Source organism: Mauremys reevesii, linkage group 11, assembly GCF_016161935.1.
Source record: "Mauremys reevesii isolate NIE-2019 linkage group 11, ASM1616193v1, whole genome shotgun sequence".
NCBI classification, from domain to species: domain Eukaryota; kingdom Metazoa; phylum Chordata; order Testudines; family Geoemydidae; genus Mauremys; species Mauremys reevesii.
In genome coordinates this window covers 27,306,911-27,323,765 of record NC_052633.1, presented here as the reverse complement: position 1 = coordinate 27,323,765, position 16,855 = coordinate 27,306,911, and the positions used below count along the sequence as shown (strand labels likewise).

The 16,855-nt window shown below is 41.6% G+C and overlaps 2 protein-coding genes across 13 annotated transcripts in view; one reads left to right on the top strand and one right to left on the bottom strand.

Annotated features, from left to right (window-relative positions):
* Positions 1–558: 558 nt before the first annotated feature.
* MFSD6 (major facilitator superfamily domain containing 6) overlaps positions 559–16,855 on the top strand; it is a 49,716-nt gene continuing 33,419 nt past the window's right edge. For 2 of the 12 annotated variants that reach the window (XM_039494254.1, XM_039494246.1), the window contains exon 1: positions 559–815. Coding sequence is in view for 1 of the 12 variants with exons in the window: in XM_039494255.1 (XP_039350189.1) it covers positions 4,722–4,813 (92 nt within the window). In the remaining 11 variants the exon portion in view is untranslated. Of the gene's footprint in view, positions 816–4,628; positions 4,814–4,876; positions 5,162–5,212; positions 5,412–5,775; positions 5,895–8,136; positions 8,247–8,722; positions 8,815–13,302; positions 13,372–16,855 lie in introns of those variants that run through there. The other 10 variants (XM_039494253.1, XM_039494249.1, XM_039494244.1 and 7 more) reach the window with 9 other exon arrangements.
* NEMP2 (nuclear envelope integral membrane protein 2) overlaps positions 10,968–16,855 on the bottom strand; it is a 71,230-nt gene continuing 65,342 nt past the window's right edge. Inside the window, exon 10 of the mRNA XM_039494260.1 lies at positions 10,968–11,072. The gene's annotated coding sequence lies outside the window, so the exon portion shown is untranslated. The remainder of the gene's footprint in view (positions 11,073–16,855) is intronic.

The following is a 16,855-nucleotide window of genomic DNA, read 5'->3' as shown; positions in this document are numbered from 1 at the left end:
ACTTAAAGCAAAATTACACATTGTAGCATGTAGTTGATGTTACTTACTTCCAAACAGCAAGAAATGCTGTAAAAGTGAGAGAGGTCTGACTGTCTTGGGCTTTCCGAAGCATTCCAAGAGCATTTCTTTAAAAACCTAAAAGGCTCAAAATGATTTCCCTTGTGGAGGGAAATCTCCCATTGGCTTCAGTAGAATTTTTCTTGAAAATGAACTGCAAGATCGGGCTCCAAATTAATTTAACTCTGAATACTGCCATATTCCAGAAAACTGTGCAAAACACACACACACCCCATTTCTTTTCCTGTCATTTCTGATTACTGCAAGTTTTGTGCATGGGAAACTTGCCTTTTCTATTCAGCCACGCCACCCAATCTTGGTTGATTCATGCTATGATATAATCAACTGTTTGGCACAGCCCAGTTGCTACCATGGTGATGAACTGTGACATGCCAGAATAACTCAGGTAAAATCAGATTGAATTTTTGCCAAAAGCTCTTCCCCTTTGACAGTTAAAGTGGTGCAGCAGCAATGCATATTGTTGTTCCTTAAAAAGTATTGCCTTAATATTTCCTGGCTGCTCCCAGCATCTTTCTTAGAACTCCATAGCATTTTATTGTTTTCTTATTTGTATGCCTACTGGCAGAGAGCAGCAGCCTCTGGCCAGAGCTAATTATATTATTAGGTCAGACCTGTAGCCAAGACTAGATAGCACAGGTTGTATCAGGTACAGATAGAAACAAAATCCTGTAGGCAGAGTATCCAGAGATGCACATCATGGAGGTTGGAGAATGAGGATAACACCTGCAATCTAAAAGGTATGGCCAAGACTAGCAGATGCTTAATTTAAGCATAAATGATAGTGAGAGTAAACATTTGTTTTGAAGCTCTTATTTCCTTTCCTGTCAAAAGCACAATATAGGTGCCAACTCTGGTCAATTTTTGCTGAACATGGCATACTGGCAGTCCTGAATGATTTGTGGTAGAAAATGTGTGTGTGCCGGTAATGGCTAATTAGTGGTGAAATCCTATCTGGATGTCATTACTGACTGATTTGTGGAGGATATTATAGAGTTCCCAGTACTGCTTTGTGGCAGATTTTGTACAGATCCTGATACTCATTGATTAGTGGTTGGATATTACTAGGGCTGTCAATTAATCGCAGTTAACTCCCGTGATTAACTAAAAAAAATTAATCATGATTAATCACAGTTTTAATTGTACTGTTAAACAATAGAATACCAATTGAAATTTATTAAATATTTTGAATGTTTTTCTACATTTTCATATATACTGTATTCTGTGTTGTAATTTAAATCAAAGTATACATTATTTTTATTACATTTGTGCTGTAAAAATGATAAACAAAAGAAATAGTATTTTTCAGGTCACCTCATACAAGTACTGTAATTCAATCTCTTTGTCATGAAAGTGCAACTTACAAATGTAGATTTGTTTTGGTTACATAACTACACTCAAAATCAAAACAATGTAAAACTTCAGAGCCTACCAGTCCACTCAGTCCTATGTCTTGTTCAGCCAATCGCTCAGACAAACAAGTTTGTTTACATTTACAGCAGATAATGCTGCCCTTTTATTTAAAATGTCACTGGAAAGTGAGAACAGGCATTTGCATGGCACTTTTGTAGCCGGCATTGCAAGGTATTTACGTGCCAGTTATGATAAACATTCATATGCTCCTTCATGCTTCAGCCACCATTCCGGAGGACATGCTTCCATGCTGATGATGCTTGTTAAAAAAATGTGTTAATTACATTTGTGATTGAACTCCTTGGGGGAGAATTTTATGTCTTCTGCTCTGTTTTACCTGCATTCTGCCATATATTTAATGTTATAGCAGTCTTGGATGCTGACCCAGCACAGTTTGTTTTAAGTACACTTTCACTGCAGATTTGACAAAACACAAAGAAGGTACCAATGTGAGATTTCTAAAAATAGCTATAGCACTTGACCCAAGGTTTAAGAATCTGAAGTGCCTTCCAAAATCTGAGAGGGATGAGGTGTGGAGCATGCTTTCAGAAGTCTTAAAAGAGCAACACTCCAATGTGGAAACTACAGAACCCGAACCACCAAAAAAGAAAATCAATCTTCTGCTGGTGATATCTCACTCAGATAATGAAAATGAACATGCATCTGTCCGCACTACTTTGGATTGTTATCAAGCAGAATCCATCATCAGTATGGAAGCATGTCCTTGGGAAGGGTTGTTGAAGCATGAAGGGCTATATGAATCTTTAGCGCATCTGGCATGTAAATATCTTACAACGCCAGCTACAACAGTGCCATGAGAACACCTGTTCTCACTTTGTAAACAAGAAGTGGGCAGCATGATCTCCTGCAGATGTAAACAAACTTGTTTGTCTTAGTGATTGGCTGAACAAGAAGTAGGACTGATTGGACTTGTAGGCTCCAAAATTTTACATTGTTTTATTTTTGAATGCATTTTTGGTACATAATTCTAAATTTGTAAGTTCAACTTTAATGATAAAGAGATTGCACTACAGCACTTGTATTAGGTGAATTGAAAAATACTATTTTTTTTTACAGTGCAAATACTTGTAATAAAAAATAATTAAAAAGTGAGCACTATACACTTTGTATTCTGTGTTGTAATTTAAATCAATATATTTTAAAATGTAGAAAACACCCAAAAATATTTAAATAAATGGTATTCTATTACTAATAGTGCAATTAATTACTATTAACAAAATTAATAGTGTGATTAATCACAATTATTTTAATCATCTGACAGCCCTAGATATTGCATAGTGTGCAGGGAACTAGCTGATTAGTTCAACCAGTATGGATTGTATGGGGTACTGGTACTGGCTAATCTGTGGTGGATATCACACAGGCATCAGTACTAGTTAATACGTGGAGAAGATCACAGAGGGTGTCGGTACTGGATGCTCAGTGGTGATATCACAGTGGTAGAGGGTGACCAGATGTCTTATATAGGCAGAAAAACTGTCCCGATTTTTCACCCCTGCTGTCTGGTCACCTTATATGAATTGTTGGTATTGGATGATCAGTGACACTGGCAGATATCACCTGGGGTATTAGTACTAAGTGATTAAGGGCCAATATCAAGTGGGGTATTGGTACTGGGTGATTGGGGCAGATACCACGTGGAGTAATGGTATGGGGTGATCTGTGGTGGGCACCACATGGTGTGTTGGTACTGGATAATCCTGGTTAGATATCATATAGGGAGTTGGCACTGTCTGATATGGGCAGATACGACCCAGGTGTCAGTACTGAGGGATGGGGGCAGATATTACATCGTGTCAGTTCTGGGTGATCAAGGATGTATATCACATGGGGGTGTCAGTATTGGATGATCAGGGGCAGAGATCACCCAGGGTGTCAATATGGGGTAATGAGAGTGGATACACAGGGGGTATCGGTAGGGGGTGATGAGGAGCGGACACCACAGAGGGTGTCAGTAGGAAGTAATGAGGAGCGGACACCACAGGGATGTCGGTACCCGATGATGAGGGCGGACACCACAGGGGGCGTCGGTAGGAGGTGATGAGGGGTGGACTCCACAGGGGTGTCGGTACCAGATGATGAGGAGCGGATACCACAGGGGGTGTCGGTAGGGGGTGATGAGGGGTGGACTCCACAGGGGGTGTCAGTAGGAAGTAATGAGGAGCGGATACCACAGGGGGTGTCGGTAGGAGGCGACGGGGCGGACACCACAGGGGGTGTTGGTAGGAGGTGATGGGGGCGGACACCACAGGGGTGTCAGTACCAGATGATGAGGAGCGGATACCACAGGGGGTGTCGGTAGGAGGCGATAGGGGCGGACACCACAGGGGGTGTTGGTAGGAGGTGATGGGGGCGGACACCACAGGGGGTGTCGGTAGGGGATGATGAGGGGCGGATACCACAGGGGTGTTGGTAGGGGTGATGAGGGCAGACACCACAGGGGCTGTGGGTAGGAGGTGATGGGAGCGGACACCACAGGGGGTGTCGGTACCAGATGATGAGGAGCAGATACCACAGGGGGTGTCGGTAGGAGGTGATGGGAGCGGACACCACAGGGGGTGTCGGTAGGAGGTGATGGGGGCGGACACCACAGGGGGTGTTGGTAGGAGGTGATAGGGGCGGATACCACAGGGGGTGTTGGTAGGGGGTGATGAGGGGCAGACACCACAGGGGCTGTGGGTAGGAGGTGATGGGAGCGGACACCACAGGGGGTGTTGGTAGGAGGTGATAGGGGCGGATACCACAGGGGGTGTCGGTAGGGGGTGATGAGGGGCAGACACCACAGGGCAGGGGGTGTCGGTAGGAGACGATGGGGGTGGATACCACAGGGGCTGTGGGTTGGGGGTGATGAAGGCTGAGATCCGGGGCTTTCACCGATACCCCCGCGCCTGGGCGGACCGGGGCACGGGGCAGGCAGGGTAAGGGCCCCCCCGGGACGCGCCCTGCAGGCTGTTACCGGGGCTGGTGTGCCCAGCTCGCTGCTCCTTGCCCCGGCCCACGCCGCGGGAGGGCGCTCCACGCTGTGCCGGGGCTGCCCCCTGGCGTGCGGGACGCGAAGCGCCGGGAGGGCGGAGTCCTGGCTGGCCGGGTCGGGCCCTTCCCTCCGCGCTGTAGCTCCAGCCGGCACCTTGCAGCAGCCGCCGCTGGAGGTCGGGTCGGCTGCTGAGCCCCGCCGCGCTCGTGCGCAGAGGAGTTGGCGGCGGCGGCTGGGGATGGTGCGCGGCCCCCGCCCGCAGCACAGCTGCAGTGCGCTCCGGGAGCAGCCGCGAGAGCGAAGAGGCTGTGAGGGACCCCCCGTCACGAGGTGAGTCATTGCCCGTCGCCTCCACACGCACTCGGGGGGAGAGGGAGATCTGCCCCGGCTCGCTGCCCCTCCCGCCTCAGCTGGCTGAGAACTGGAGGCTCTGGGCGGGGTGGGTGCGATTCCCGGGGGGCTGGCAGTGACTTGTGTCTGCTGTGACTGCATTGGTGCCGAGACTTGTGCCGGCAGCTGCTGTTGCTTTATTTCAGAGGATGTTTTATTTACCTGGGTTTAACCCCATCCCTTCCCCTCCCCTCCCCGCCCCGGCTGGGGTTGACACGGGGCTTTGCGTGCTGCCCGGTCTGGGGAAAGCAGCGCCGGCTCCACCATGGGTGCCACAGCAGCAGGGAGGTGAGACTGAGTAATCCGGTTCGTATTTGTTTTGTAATGTGGAAGCTGCTGCACCGCCCGGGCATGGACTTCCGCAAACGTAACTGCACTTGCAAACAAAGGCGCTGCGGAGCAGGGTGCCCGGGGTTGCGTGCGGAGGAGCCATCCCCCGACATGCACCTGTCCGTCGGCATGAAACCCCCCTGCCCGGCCAGCGAGCTGTTGTCTTTTTACATCGACAGATGTCATCTCTGCACCACTGCCAAGCTAGGTCCGTTTGAATGAGTGATACCCCAAACTGAATGAATTACCGAGCAAAATGGAGTGAGATGTACATGTCTCTTTGCAGCATAGTGAAAAGCCTTCATCACAAGGAGGTGGCCTTTAAAATAACCAGAAATGAGGGTGTGGCCCTTCAAATGGGTAAAACTAGAAGAAGGGGAGGAGCAGGCATAATTGATAGGACCAAATGTTTTTGCTAGCAGGCTTTTCTGTGGTGCTGTGCCACTGTAGTATCTGAGTAGTACATCACAAACATTGATATACATATCCTCTCAACACCCTGTGAGGTAGGAAGGTAAGGCACTGAGAGAGAATAAGTGTCTTGGCCAAGGTCACTCAGGATGTCTGTGGCTGAGCTAGCAATAGAACCCCCCTTTCCTGAGAACTAGTCCAGTGTCTTAAACTCCATTCCATTTCTCTTCTCTGAGGGCCACAATGGTGGGATGAAAGATTTTTGACATCAGGAAGAAAGGTCAGGGCTCTTGGATGGAAGGATCAGGATTTGGAAATTAAGAGGAGTGATCCGGTATTTCCATATAGGGATTGGGTAATTTGGGGGTTCAGTTGAAGTGTTTTTCAGTGGTGTGTGTGCTATATGTGGGGATGAGATGAAGCACAATTCTTCTTAATTGTGCAGGAGGATTTAGCAGTTACGGGGATTGCCTTGAGGGTGTTTCTCACTGTGATAATGGGGACTTGCTTTGCTTCCTTTTTTTGACTACACACCAGTCTTCCAGCTTGCTCTTCCCGCATGTGGGGACCACTCCGATTTTCTTTCTATCTAAAGTATTAAGAGGCTGATAATCATCATACTAGCCAAGCTTCTCTTGCAACTAGTGCAGCCCTCTCTTCTTCCCCGTCCTGTAACCTGCAGTGCCTCCCCTCTACTTTGAAGACTATCTATATCCCTCACCCCCATTTCTCCAAGTATTTGCTTCCTTCCCTTACACTGTAGTTGGAGATGTTTAGGTATTTTCCTCAGGTTGAATCCTCTCTCATAGCACTTTCCTGGTATCTCTGAGATTTATTCTTCAAATATGTTTGATCTTTCTGATTGACAAACAGGTTTCTGTTTAACCAATTTTTCCCAGGTCCATTATAAGAACATTAGTGTTTCGGGTGGATGGGCACACATGCTGCTTTTTAAGGAAACTGGTCACATCCAATTTTTCCTCTTAGTTCGAAACTTTGGCATCTGCTGTGGTTAGACTATAACCTCCATCAGACGCTAGCCTCATTCTCTAGGAATTGTAGCAACACAGTATTCAGTGTTGTGGGTGAGGCCTAACCACAGTCTGTGTAATTGAGTCATTCCATGCCAAATTAACCAGTGCTTCCCAGTTGAACGTCCAGGTTTTGATGGAGTATATTGTGCTAATAGTTCACGTTTCACTGGAGGAGCTGACCAAATACCAAGTTTCCTCTAAAACATCTAAAGAAGCATTGTCACTTTTTATCTTGTGTTGGCGGTGTCTACATATGACACTCCCTCGGGCAGATATTCAATTTTTGTATATTTAAAAAAAATTAAGATCTTAGTGAACGAACCAAGTTCTCAGTAGGAACTTTTTATTTACTGCTTTGTTCATACTCTTGCATGCTTCATTTATCAGCATAGCTATGGGAATATGTAGTATATGAGTTTACCTCCAAACCCAGCAGAAGTTTAATATTTATCTGTGAATATTGTTTGCTGCCATGTATAGAGTTTAAGACCTAGTTTTGTGTTAGCATCTCATAAGATGTAGCTACTGGTAGTTTTAAAATAAAAACTACATATTTAAAATCCATATGATTTTCACTTATCAGATTATAACCTATTAAAGATTGGTTCAATCTTGGATTTAAACTGCTTAGCAAAAACCCTTCCATTCTCAGCCCAAAACAATACTCTTCTGTGAGTGAGTGGAGAAAATTCTAGCAGTAAAAAGCATATTATAGCTGAATAAATTATATTGTTGTTTGGCAAATATTTTTCTGCAGTACTTTGAAATAAGGTTAAATAAATATTTTCCAGTTAAGCAGATAGTGTAAATAAATTTGGTGGTCCAGAGGAGCTGATAAAGGCTGTCTCTTTTGGAAATACCAGCCTCTCCTGAACAGAGTTTAGTCAATACCAGGGGGTTCTCAAACTTCATTGCACAGCAACCCCTTTCTGACAACAAAAATTACTACATGACCCCAGGAGTGGGGACTGAAGACTGAGCCCACCCGGGGCGGTGGGGTGGGGGAGCCCAAGCACAAAGTCTTCATCCTCATGTGGGGGTGGGGCCTGTAACCTGAGCTCCACCACCCAGGGCTGAAGCCCTTGGACTTGGGCTTCAGCCCTGGGCAGTGGGGCTCGGGCTTCGGCCCTGGGCGCCAGTAAGTCTATCACCAGCTCTGGTGACCCCATTAAATGGGATCACGACCCACAGTTTGAGAACCGCTGGTCTATACATATAATAAATGCAGGGTCTGACTGCCCACTGTCTTGCATCTTGCGTTGTCATTTACATGGGCAAAGTGAGTGTAAAATGTTACCAAACCAGAAGGGTAGCATTTACATCCACTTTGCTCAGGCGTAAACAAATACACAAAGTGCTGGGCAGTGGAGAATTTACTGTTGTTTCTTTGTTGTATTGCCTTAGTCCCCACAAAGGGTTTAGAGGATTTGGACAAATAAATAACACAGAGCCAGCCCCTGACAATCACATTCTCTAAATACTAAACAGGTGAATCAACAGAGAGATGGAGAAGAGGGAGGATGAGGCAAGAGCAGAGACCTGGGTGTTTGCATAAATAAGTAGTCATAGAGGTGTTGGACGTTTCAAGTGGTCACCAGGTAATCAATGGTAGTGATTTGTAGGCACCACACCAAAGGACCTTTTAAAAATTGATTTAAAGGAGGATAAAGTGGTGGCTTTAGAAATTCTGATAGTACAGTACTGTGGGCCTGAGTCTGTACTCTATAGCAGTGTTTTGGAATGTAAACTGATGCCAAAGCAATCAAGTTATGATGGGTATACTCCTAAAAGGCTATATGAAAGGTCCTGCACATCTGTTTTTGTTTGTAATATTAAAACAACAAAGCATAATACAGATATAGAGCACAATATTATGAAGACTTGCATATGTAATTTTGTTAAAGGGGGTAATCCCATTGTAGTCAACATGGCACTACTTGTTTGTCATTGCAGATTCAGCCCTATTCTGCTGGTGTTTCAATCGCAAAATATCCAAGGGCTTTAGTAGAAACACCATTTAGCCCATAATTCTGCATTTGCTACTAATCTTTCATTCACCCATTCTTTGAAACAGATTGTCTTGTCAGGATGTTTGTGGAGGAAAGTTAGCTCTAGTACTTCTACAGCTCAACACTAGAAACAGAAACACCACTTCCGATGCCTTACGTAGGTTCATGTACTGTTTATTGGCTCTGATGGCTAGCAACGAATATTCAGTAACTGTTAAGACAGAAGCGCACAACTTGTAAGCATTGACACAGATGCATCTTCAGCTGTAGCACAGGGGTATTTCTAAATTAAAAAGTGATTAGCAAAATATTGAGTAAATTTTATGAAGTATTATTTTAGAGGAATGAGTGCCTGAACACTTGAAAATCTGTTAATAGAAAGTTTCTTGTGAAATTTCTCTTGTTCATTGCAAACCTGCTCTACTTGCCAAGTTTAACAAAAATTTGAGAGGGTTAAATGGGAACTTGATGCCATATTGGTAAGTTTGACATGGAAGGCCTGACAGATAAACTCTCCTCTGATTTATTAACATCATGCAGACTGCAATCCAATCTGCTCTTTTTGCTATAGCTACATATGGGTTTGAGGGGTTTAGTTAATGCTTCCTGTTTTGGATGCTCTCAATATATTAGTTTTCAGTGATATGTAAATATAATTGTGTACTTAACTCATCAAAGTTCTTCTGTAAGTGTCTACCCTGTGTGTATAATAAATTATGGCTTTTGCACTTAATATGCTTAGCCATTTGCACTTAATATGATTATTTTTTGAGGCTCTCTAACTTTATATTGCTTTTTGATTCTTAACTATGCTCAATTTCTTGTTAAAATCACATATTTATGCTATATATTTAAGTATTAGCAGTTCCCCCTAAGGTATCAAACCTAATCGCCTGTTGGTTTCTAGGTGGAATTTAAGGTGCTGGTTTTGGCTTATAAAGCCCTACGTTTATGTCTACACTGCAGTTAAACACCCGTGGCTGGCAAATAGCCCAGCTGACATGGGCTAGCCACAAGTATTTAATTGCAGTGTAGACATATCCCAAGTGGCCTGGGATCTGCCTCCCTGGGAGGTTGCTGCTGTGTCCCTGCTATACTGCTGCACTTGCTGGATGGAGGCACTTGAGTTGTGTACTCCTTTGATTTAAATGAGATGGGGCTAATGATAGGACACTTTCTATAAAGGGGGGCCCCTCAGCTCTGGCATTCACTCCCCTATCAGATTTGTTGATTTCAGGGCACACTGCAAAGCACAGTGTTTTCTCAAACTTTTGTCAAGGGTAAGTGAAGGGGGAGAATTGAGCTTTGATGTACTCGATCCTTTCCTTTGATTATAGGGATTGATTTGTAGTGCCAGGTTGAGCTGTCTGGAATAGATTGGCTTGTTGTATTTTCCAATTCCTTGTATGATTGTGTTCTTTTAACTATGAGAATGCCTAGAGTCAGTGTGAATAAGCACCTTTTATGAAATTAAAAATAAATAGAAATAAGTGTTTTAATGAGATACTTTAATGTGAAGAGAAACTAGTTTGCTTTGTGTGCAACCTTCTTTATATTACTTTGAGTCTAAAAGCCTGCTATTCTCTGCTTAGCCTCTCCAAAAGATTCTGCCTGTTACAGGCTTGTATATGTTGTATGTCACTATATGCAACAGAAAAACTAAATTGTCTGAAGACAGTGGGGTGCCTCAAAAAACACACATTTTCTATGATTTTTCTAGCTGCCTTAGGAACAGATCAGATTGTTTTTTCTCTTTTAAAGATTTTTATAAATGTATCTTCATTTGATTATCTAAAACTCATTCTTTAATGTTAAGTATTAAAATAATCTACATAAGATGTCTGGTTAACATATAGTGGGAAATATTGTGACAGCCAGCCAGTTGACTATAACAAGTCACTGGGGTTTTCTCTTGAGGGTAATATCAGATATTAAAGGAAGCACCAGACACCCACTTTATCTGTATTCGTTTCTCAGAGCAAAGGGTTGCCTCCCTTTTCTCCCTGCGTTTAACAGTTATTGTGGAAGATCATTCATTATTAAGGCTAGATGATCCTTTTGATAAAATCAGCCACACAAAGAGTAAAATGGTTGTAGATTTGTATGGTTGAAATAAAACCTAAGTAAATACAGCAGAGGTGAAAGAATAGGAACACTGACTTATAACAGAAGGAATCATTTATTTTTCAAAGTTTTTCTTGCATATAACTGATTACTTATCCTTAACTAAAAAGAAACAATACACAGTCACAAAAGAGAGAGGAAGGATAGGCTTGTAGTTAAAAGGAAACCAGTGTACATTTATGTAAGTAGTCTCAGAGGAAGGGTGGTCTCATAGACCGAGTCTATGCATCTATTCCTGGAACAGCCACAGATTTCCTGTGTGATTTTCGGCAGGTGGCTTCCTCTCTGCATCTGTAATATGGGAACAATAATACCTCATAACTGAGAGGGAGCGTTATGACCTTCATGTCAGGAAGGTGTTTAGATATTGCGGACCTACATACATAGTTCTCCCTTAAGTCTGTGTGAGTGATTTGGGCACTCTAACTTCTGGAAAGTTTGTTTATTTGCCCTGCATGTTGGGGGACAAGATCCCTCTTGGTGGTATCACACAGGCGGATTTGTGCAACATGATACACCTCACCTCTTTGCAAAAGGTTTATTAGGCTGTTCAAGATCTACCACAGGCAATCCTTTAATCACTACAACTAAATTGGAGCACACATGATCTTTGCTAGCAGCTACTCTTCAATTTAACCTTGTCACTTGGGTAAGTTGGTAAAAGGTGCCTTCAGAACTTATGTTCATGATTTCTATGATGAGGCCAGAAATCAGTGTTCAGTAGCCCATAGCTAAAACTCCACACTCTATCACCATGTTCTTCTAAGGCCTTGTCTTCATTAGAGTTTTTTTGGCTCCAGTTGAATGCCAGTTAACTCAAGATAGTGTTAGCCAAAAGGGCTCGTTTCCCCCCGGAGCTTACCTAATTACACCAAGGAGGCACGGAAGACCAGGAAGACGAGTACCATTAGCTTTATTGATCGATCAGCTGAGCGGGTGTTCTCGTCCCGGCTAATGCCCGAGAGAGAGAGACCTTACATGGCCAGATGGGCTTACCTTTATACCCCGAAACAAACAACTTCGTTGACGTCTTATTTACGTTATCTGGCTAACCTTATGGACCCTGTAAATGCATCTATAGGGAATATTGGAGTACATAGAATACATATATCAATCAAAAAGGAACAAGATATGCATAACTGTCACGGATACATCCATCATGATAAGGATGCAGCTGTGCGGATACATTTATCATTGTAAGGAAGACATAAGATATCCCCTCTGACCTACTATACTAACATACTAACTACTTTTGGCTTCACGCATGAGAAGGTGACCCATTAAGCGAACTACTTTTGGCCATGAGCATGAGAAGACAGCTGCATGTATGTTACGCCAAGCGTAGGCCAACTGATAAGTATGAACTAGCACAGATCAAGCATAAACTGATAATAGCTGACACAGGCTTTTCTCTCTACTTGCATTTTAAGGCCTTGATTCTACTTATGCTAAGGGCCTAGTCTTGCTCACAGGCTTGTATTTGGCTTATTTTTCTAACAATAGTGAATACATTTGTAAGGGATCTAGTCTGGACGTTCTCAACACGTTTGTTCCTGGCTACAAACGTTTGTAGTTTGCCCAAGCTGATCCTTAGAACTATAGTTCACACACTGTCCCTTAGGACTACAATCTTGTAGATATGGAAAATGTTTTTACAAAGCAGTAACATTCGTAAAATTTCAATAGTGATGTTGTAGTTAAACTAACCTTGGAATGGGGAAGGTATAGTCGATTCCTCTCACTTCAAATTATACATACTTTAGAAATGTTTTTGCTGCTGCTTAGTTTGATTTCACTGTAGAGGTGCCCAATGGCCAAGCTGTATTGCCTTTTTGTTATAAGTTGGAAAGCCATCGTTGGAACCATTGTAGGAAATTCCAAGGAACCTATGTTAGTTTGTTCATTTCCACTATCTCCCCCGCCCCCTTTAATTAACACCGCATCTTAAAAATTGACTCTCCTCAAAATCTGAAAAGTAATCCTGTGAAATTTCTGCTAATGCTGATACTGTGTCCTATTACTGAAGGGTATATAGTGCATTATTAATGGAATTCAATGAAATATTTACTTTACTTTTGTTTTATGAAATTTATTTCTATAACATTTCACAAAATTCAGTGAAAATACGGGTGTTTCTATCACATTACACATACATAACAAATTTAGAAGAAAATGGATGCAATAGCAGATGTAAAAACGTATGAGGACAAGATCCAATAGCTTAATATTTTTAAACCCCAACAATAATAAGCAATTTTAATATATTAGTTATCCATAAACCTAATAAAATTAACATACTCAAGGAAACCTAAATCTGAAACCTATTGCAATTGGAAAGGAAACTGAAAATAAAAAGAGAAATTAAGAATCATGTTTGTTGTGTTTAAAAATTCCTTGTATGTTGCCACCCATGTATTTTTGGTGCAAAACAGATAGTTTTGAATCCATATGCATAGGATTAGGAATACAATATGTTTGTTTTTGGTTTTTAATCAAGATTATTCTGACTTCTCCACATCAGGTTGGCTTCTGTTGACCTAAGAAGGGCTGATGTCAAACAGCACAGCATTTTGCCACTTGATCTTGCCATGTAAGAGAGAACTTGTTCATAATCGAGAGAAAGCAAACTCTGACACAATAACTCTTAGCAGCTAGAATTAAATGAGCATGTAGCTACTTGTATAGGTTCATAAGGTTAATCTGAGGGTAGAGAGTAAGGCCATGGTCCTTCAATTGACTCCTATTAAAGTCAGCGGGGTTCCACACAGTTATAGGGGTCTGCCCACTCACAAGTTGCAGAACCAAGGCAGGCCTAAAAGAAAAACTGAAGAACTCAATGGCAAATCTAATCTGGTAATCAGTAGAATTTGTTTTGTCTGTTTTTCAACCAAAAATGAGCAATAATAGGAAAAAGTCCACTGTAAATGTGCAAAAGAACTTGCCTCAATGATTCCAGCACCCTAATTAAATTGATTAGTAATAGTATTTAACGTACCAGATCTAATGTATATTACAAAAAATGGTTTTAAGAGTATCTTATGATATTAGTGAATAAGAGCAAGAAAAATTATTTTCAAATTTGACAACAATGTGCATCAGTTAATTAGAAATCAGTGTAAGCTTCTGCAGTTTGCAATACGGCCAACTCCAAACATTTAAAAATCAAGATGTAGGCCCCCAAAATTATGACATTGATTTAAAAATCATGAGTCTTAAAAAAAAAATAAAAATGACTTTTTGTTCTTCTTTGTCTTGTGGTTTTAGAACCTTTAGGGTTCTTGTTTTCAATCATGAGGGATAGAACCTTTTTTTGAAATGGAAAAAAGAGATTCTCAGGTAATATTATTCATCAGCTGGGGTTGGTGAGAAAAAGACCAGGTATTGCAACATTCATGGTAAAATCCTGGAATTGGCAACACTGAACTTGTTTTAAAATTGCAAATTCCCACCGGTGACTTTGTAATAAAAAATGCCTGCAGATAAAATCAACCACAATGCTGGAGTCTAGAGAAAGGGAAGAGTGTTCCAGACTAAATTTTAGATTATATTACTGGGCCACTGCAGCTCATTCCACAAACATAAGAATGGCATACGGGGTCAAACCAATGCTTCATCTAGCTCAGTATCCTGTCTTCCAACAGCGGCCAATGCTAGCTGCTTCAGAGTGAATGAACAGAGCAATTCTCAAGTGATCCATCCCGTGTTTTCCAGTCCCAGCATCTGGCAGTCAGAGGCTTAGGGACACCCAGAGCATGGGGTTGCACTCCTGACCACCTTGGCTAATAGCTGTTGATGGCCCTATCCTCCATGAACTTACCCAATTCTTTTTTGAACCCTGTTATACTTTTGGCGTTCACAACATCTCATGGCAATGAGTCCCACACGTTGAGTATACTTTGTGTGAAGAAGTGCTTCCTTTTGTTTGTTTTAAACATGCTGCCTGTTAATTTCATTGGGTGACCCCTGGTTTTTGTGTTATGTGAAGAAGTAAATAACATTTCCTTATTCACTTTCTCCACACCTCTATCATATCCCTCCTTAGTCATCTCTTTTCCAAGATGAAAAGTCCCAGTCGTCTTAATCTCTCTTCATATGGAAGCTGTTCCATACCCATAATCATTTTTGTTGCCCTTCTCTGTACCATTTCTATTTTTAATATACACACTCAAGGTATGGGCATGCCATGGATTTAGATAGTGGTTTTATATTGACTGTCTTCTTATCTGTCCCGTTCCCAATGGTTCATAACATTCTTTTAGCTTTTTTGACTGTTGCTGCACATTGAGCAGATGTTTTCAGAGAACTATCCACAATGACTCAAAGATTTATCTTGAGTGATAGCAGCTAATTTAGACATGCTCATTTTATATGTATAGTTGGGATTGTATTTTCCAATGTGTATTACTTTGCATTTATCAAAATTTACTTTGATCTGCCATTTTGTTGCCCAGTCACACAGTTTTGTGAGGTTCCCTTTGTGACTCTTCACAGTCTGCTTTGGACTTAACTATCTTGAGTAATTTTGTGGTGTCTGCAAATTTTGCCACCTCACAGTTTACCCCTTTTTCCAGATTTATGGCTGTGTTGAAAAAACACTGGTCCCAGTACAGAGCCCTGGGGGACACCACGATTTACCTCTCACCATTCTGAAAACAGGCCATTTATTCCTACCCTTTGTTTCCTATCTTTTAACCAGTTACTGATCCATGAGAGGACCTTCCCTGTTATTTATGACAGCTTACTTTGCTTAAAAGCCTTTGGTGAGGCACCTTGTCAAAGACTTTCTGAAAATACAAGTACATTATATCTACTGCGTCACCCTTGTTCACATGTTTAATGACCCCCACAAATCATTCTAATAGATTGGCATGATTTCCCTTTACAAAAATCACGTTGACTCTTCCCTAATAAATCGTGTTCATTTATGTGTCTGATAATTCTGCTCTTTACTATAGTTTCCAACCAATTTACCTAGTACTGAAGTTAGGCTTACCAGCCTGTAATTGCCAGGATCGCCTCTTGAGCCTTTTTAAAAAATTGGTGGCATATTAGCTATCCTCTAGTCACCTGGTACAGAAGCTGATTTAAATGATGGGTTACGTATCACATTTAGTAGTTCTGCTATTTCATATTTGAGTTTCTTCAGAACTCTTGGGTGAATACCATGTGATCCTGGTAACTTATTACTGTTTAATTTATCAACTTGTTCCAAAACCGCCTCTAATGACACTTCAATTTGGGACAGTTCCTCAGATTTGTCACCTAAAAAGAATGGCTCAGGCATGGGAATCTCCCTTACATCCTCTTCAATGAAGACTGATGCAAATAATTCATTTAGCTTCTCCATAATGGCCTTGTCTTCCTTGAGTGCTCCTTAAGCACCTCGATCATTTGGTGGCCCCACTGATTTGTTTGGCAGGCTTCCTACTTCTGATGTACTTAATTAAAAAAACACCACCACCTAATGCACATTGGTTTAATATGGAACAGAACTTAATAAATATCACTGAAATAGAATAATACCTGTGAATGCTATTAAAAGATTTCTTTCTGGCCTAAACTTACATCCCTTGTCAGTTATTGCCCTTAATGTTTGGGAGAAAATTCTGAACTATAATCAGTTATTTAAAGGGATAATCTCTGCTTATCTCAATCAACAATGAATTTGTAAGCAGGCAAAACTAAGCTTCCAATTTGATTCTAAAATATTAGAGATTGGAATCTTGTGAGGGCTTCTTGGCTTTTTGAGAATAGGAAGTTAAGTTCCTTACAGAATATTAAAGGAATCACTGGAGAATCATGTTCTATATTTCACAATTTAAATATTATGACATTAATAAGTTTCAGTGGAACAGTTTATCAGCAATCCAAAAGAGCTTGAAACCACTATAATTAAAGCTTAGTCCTTAAAAAAAATTCTACTTTGGAATGTAAGTTGATCCAGAGTGAAAAACAAAAATATATTGATTCAGGCAAGAGAGTATCTATTAAATATTTAAGTTAAATTGTTTTGTGGCATCTTTTGAGTTATCCAGAAACATGCACTGAAATATTTATTTAGAATGAAATATATT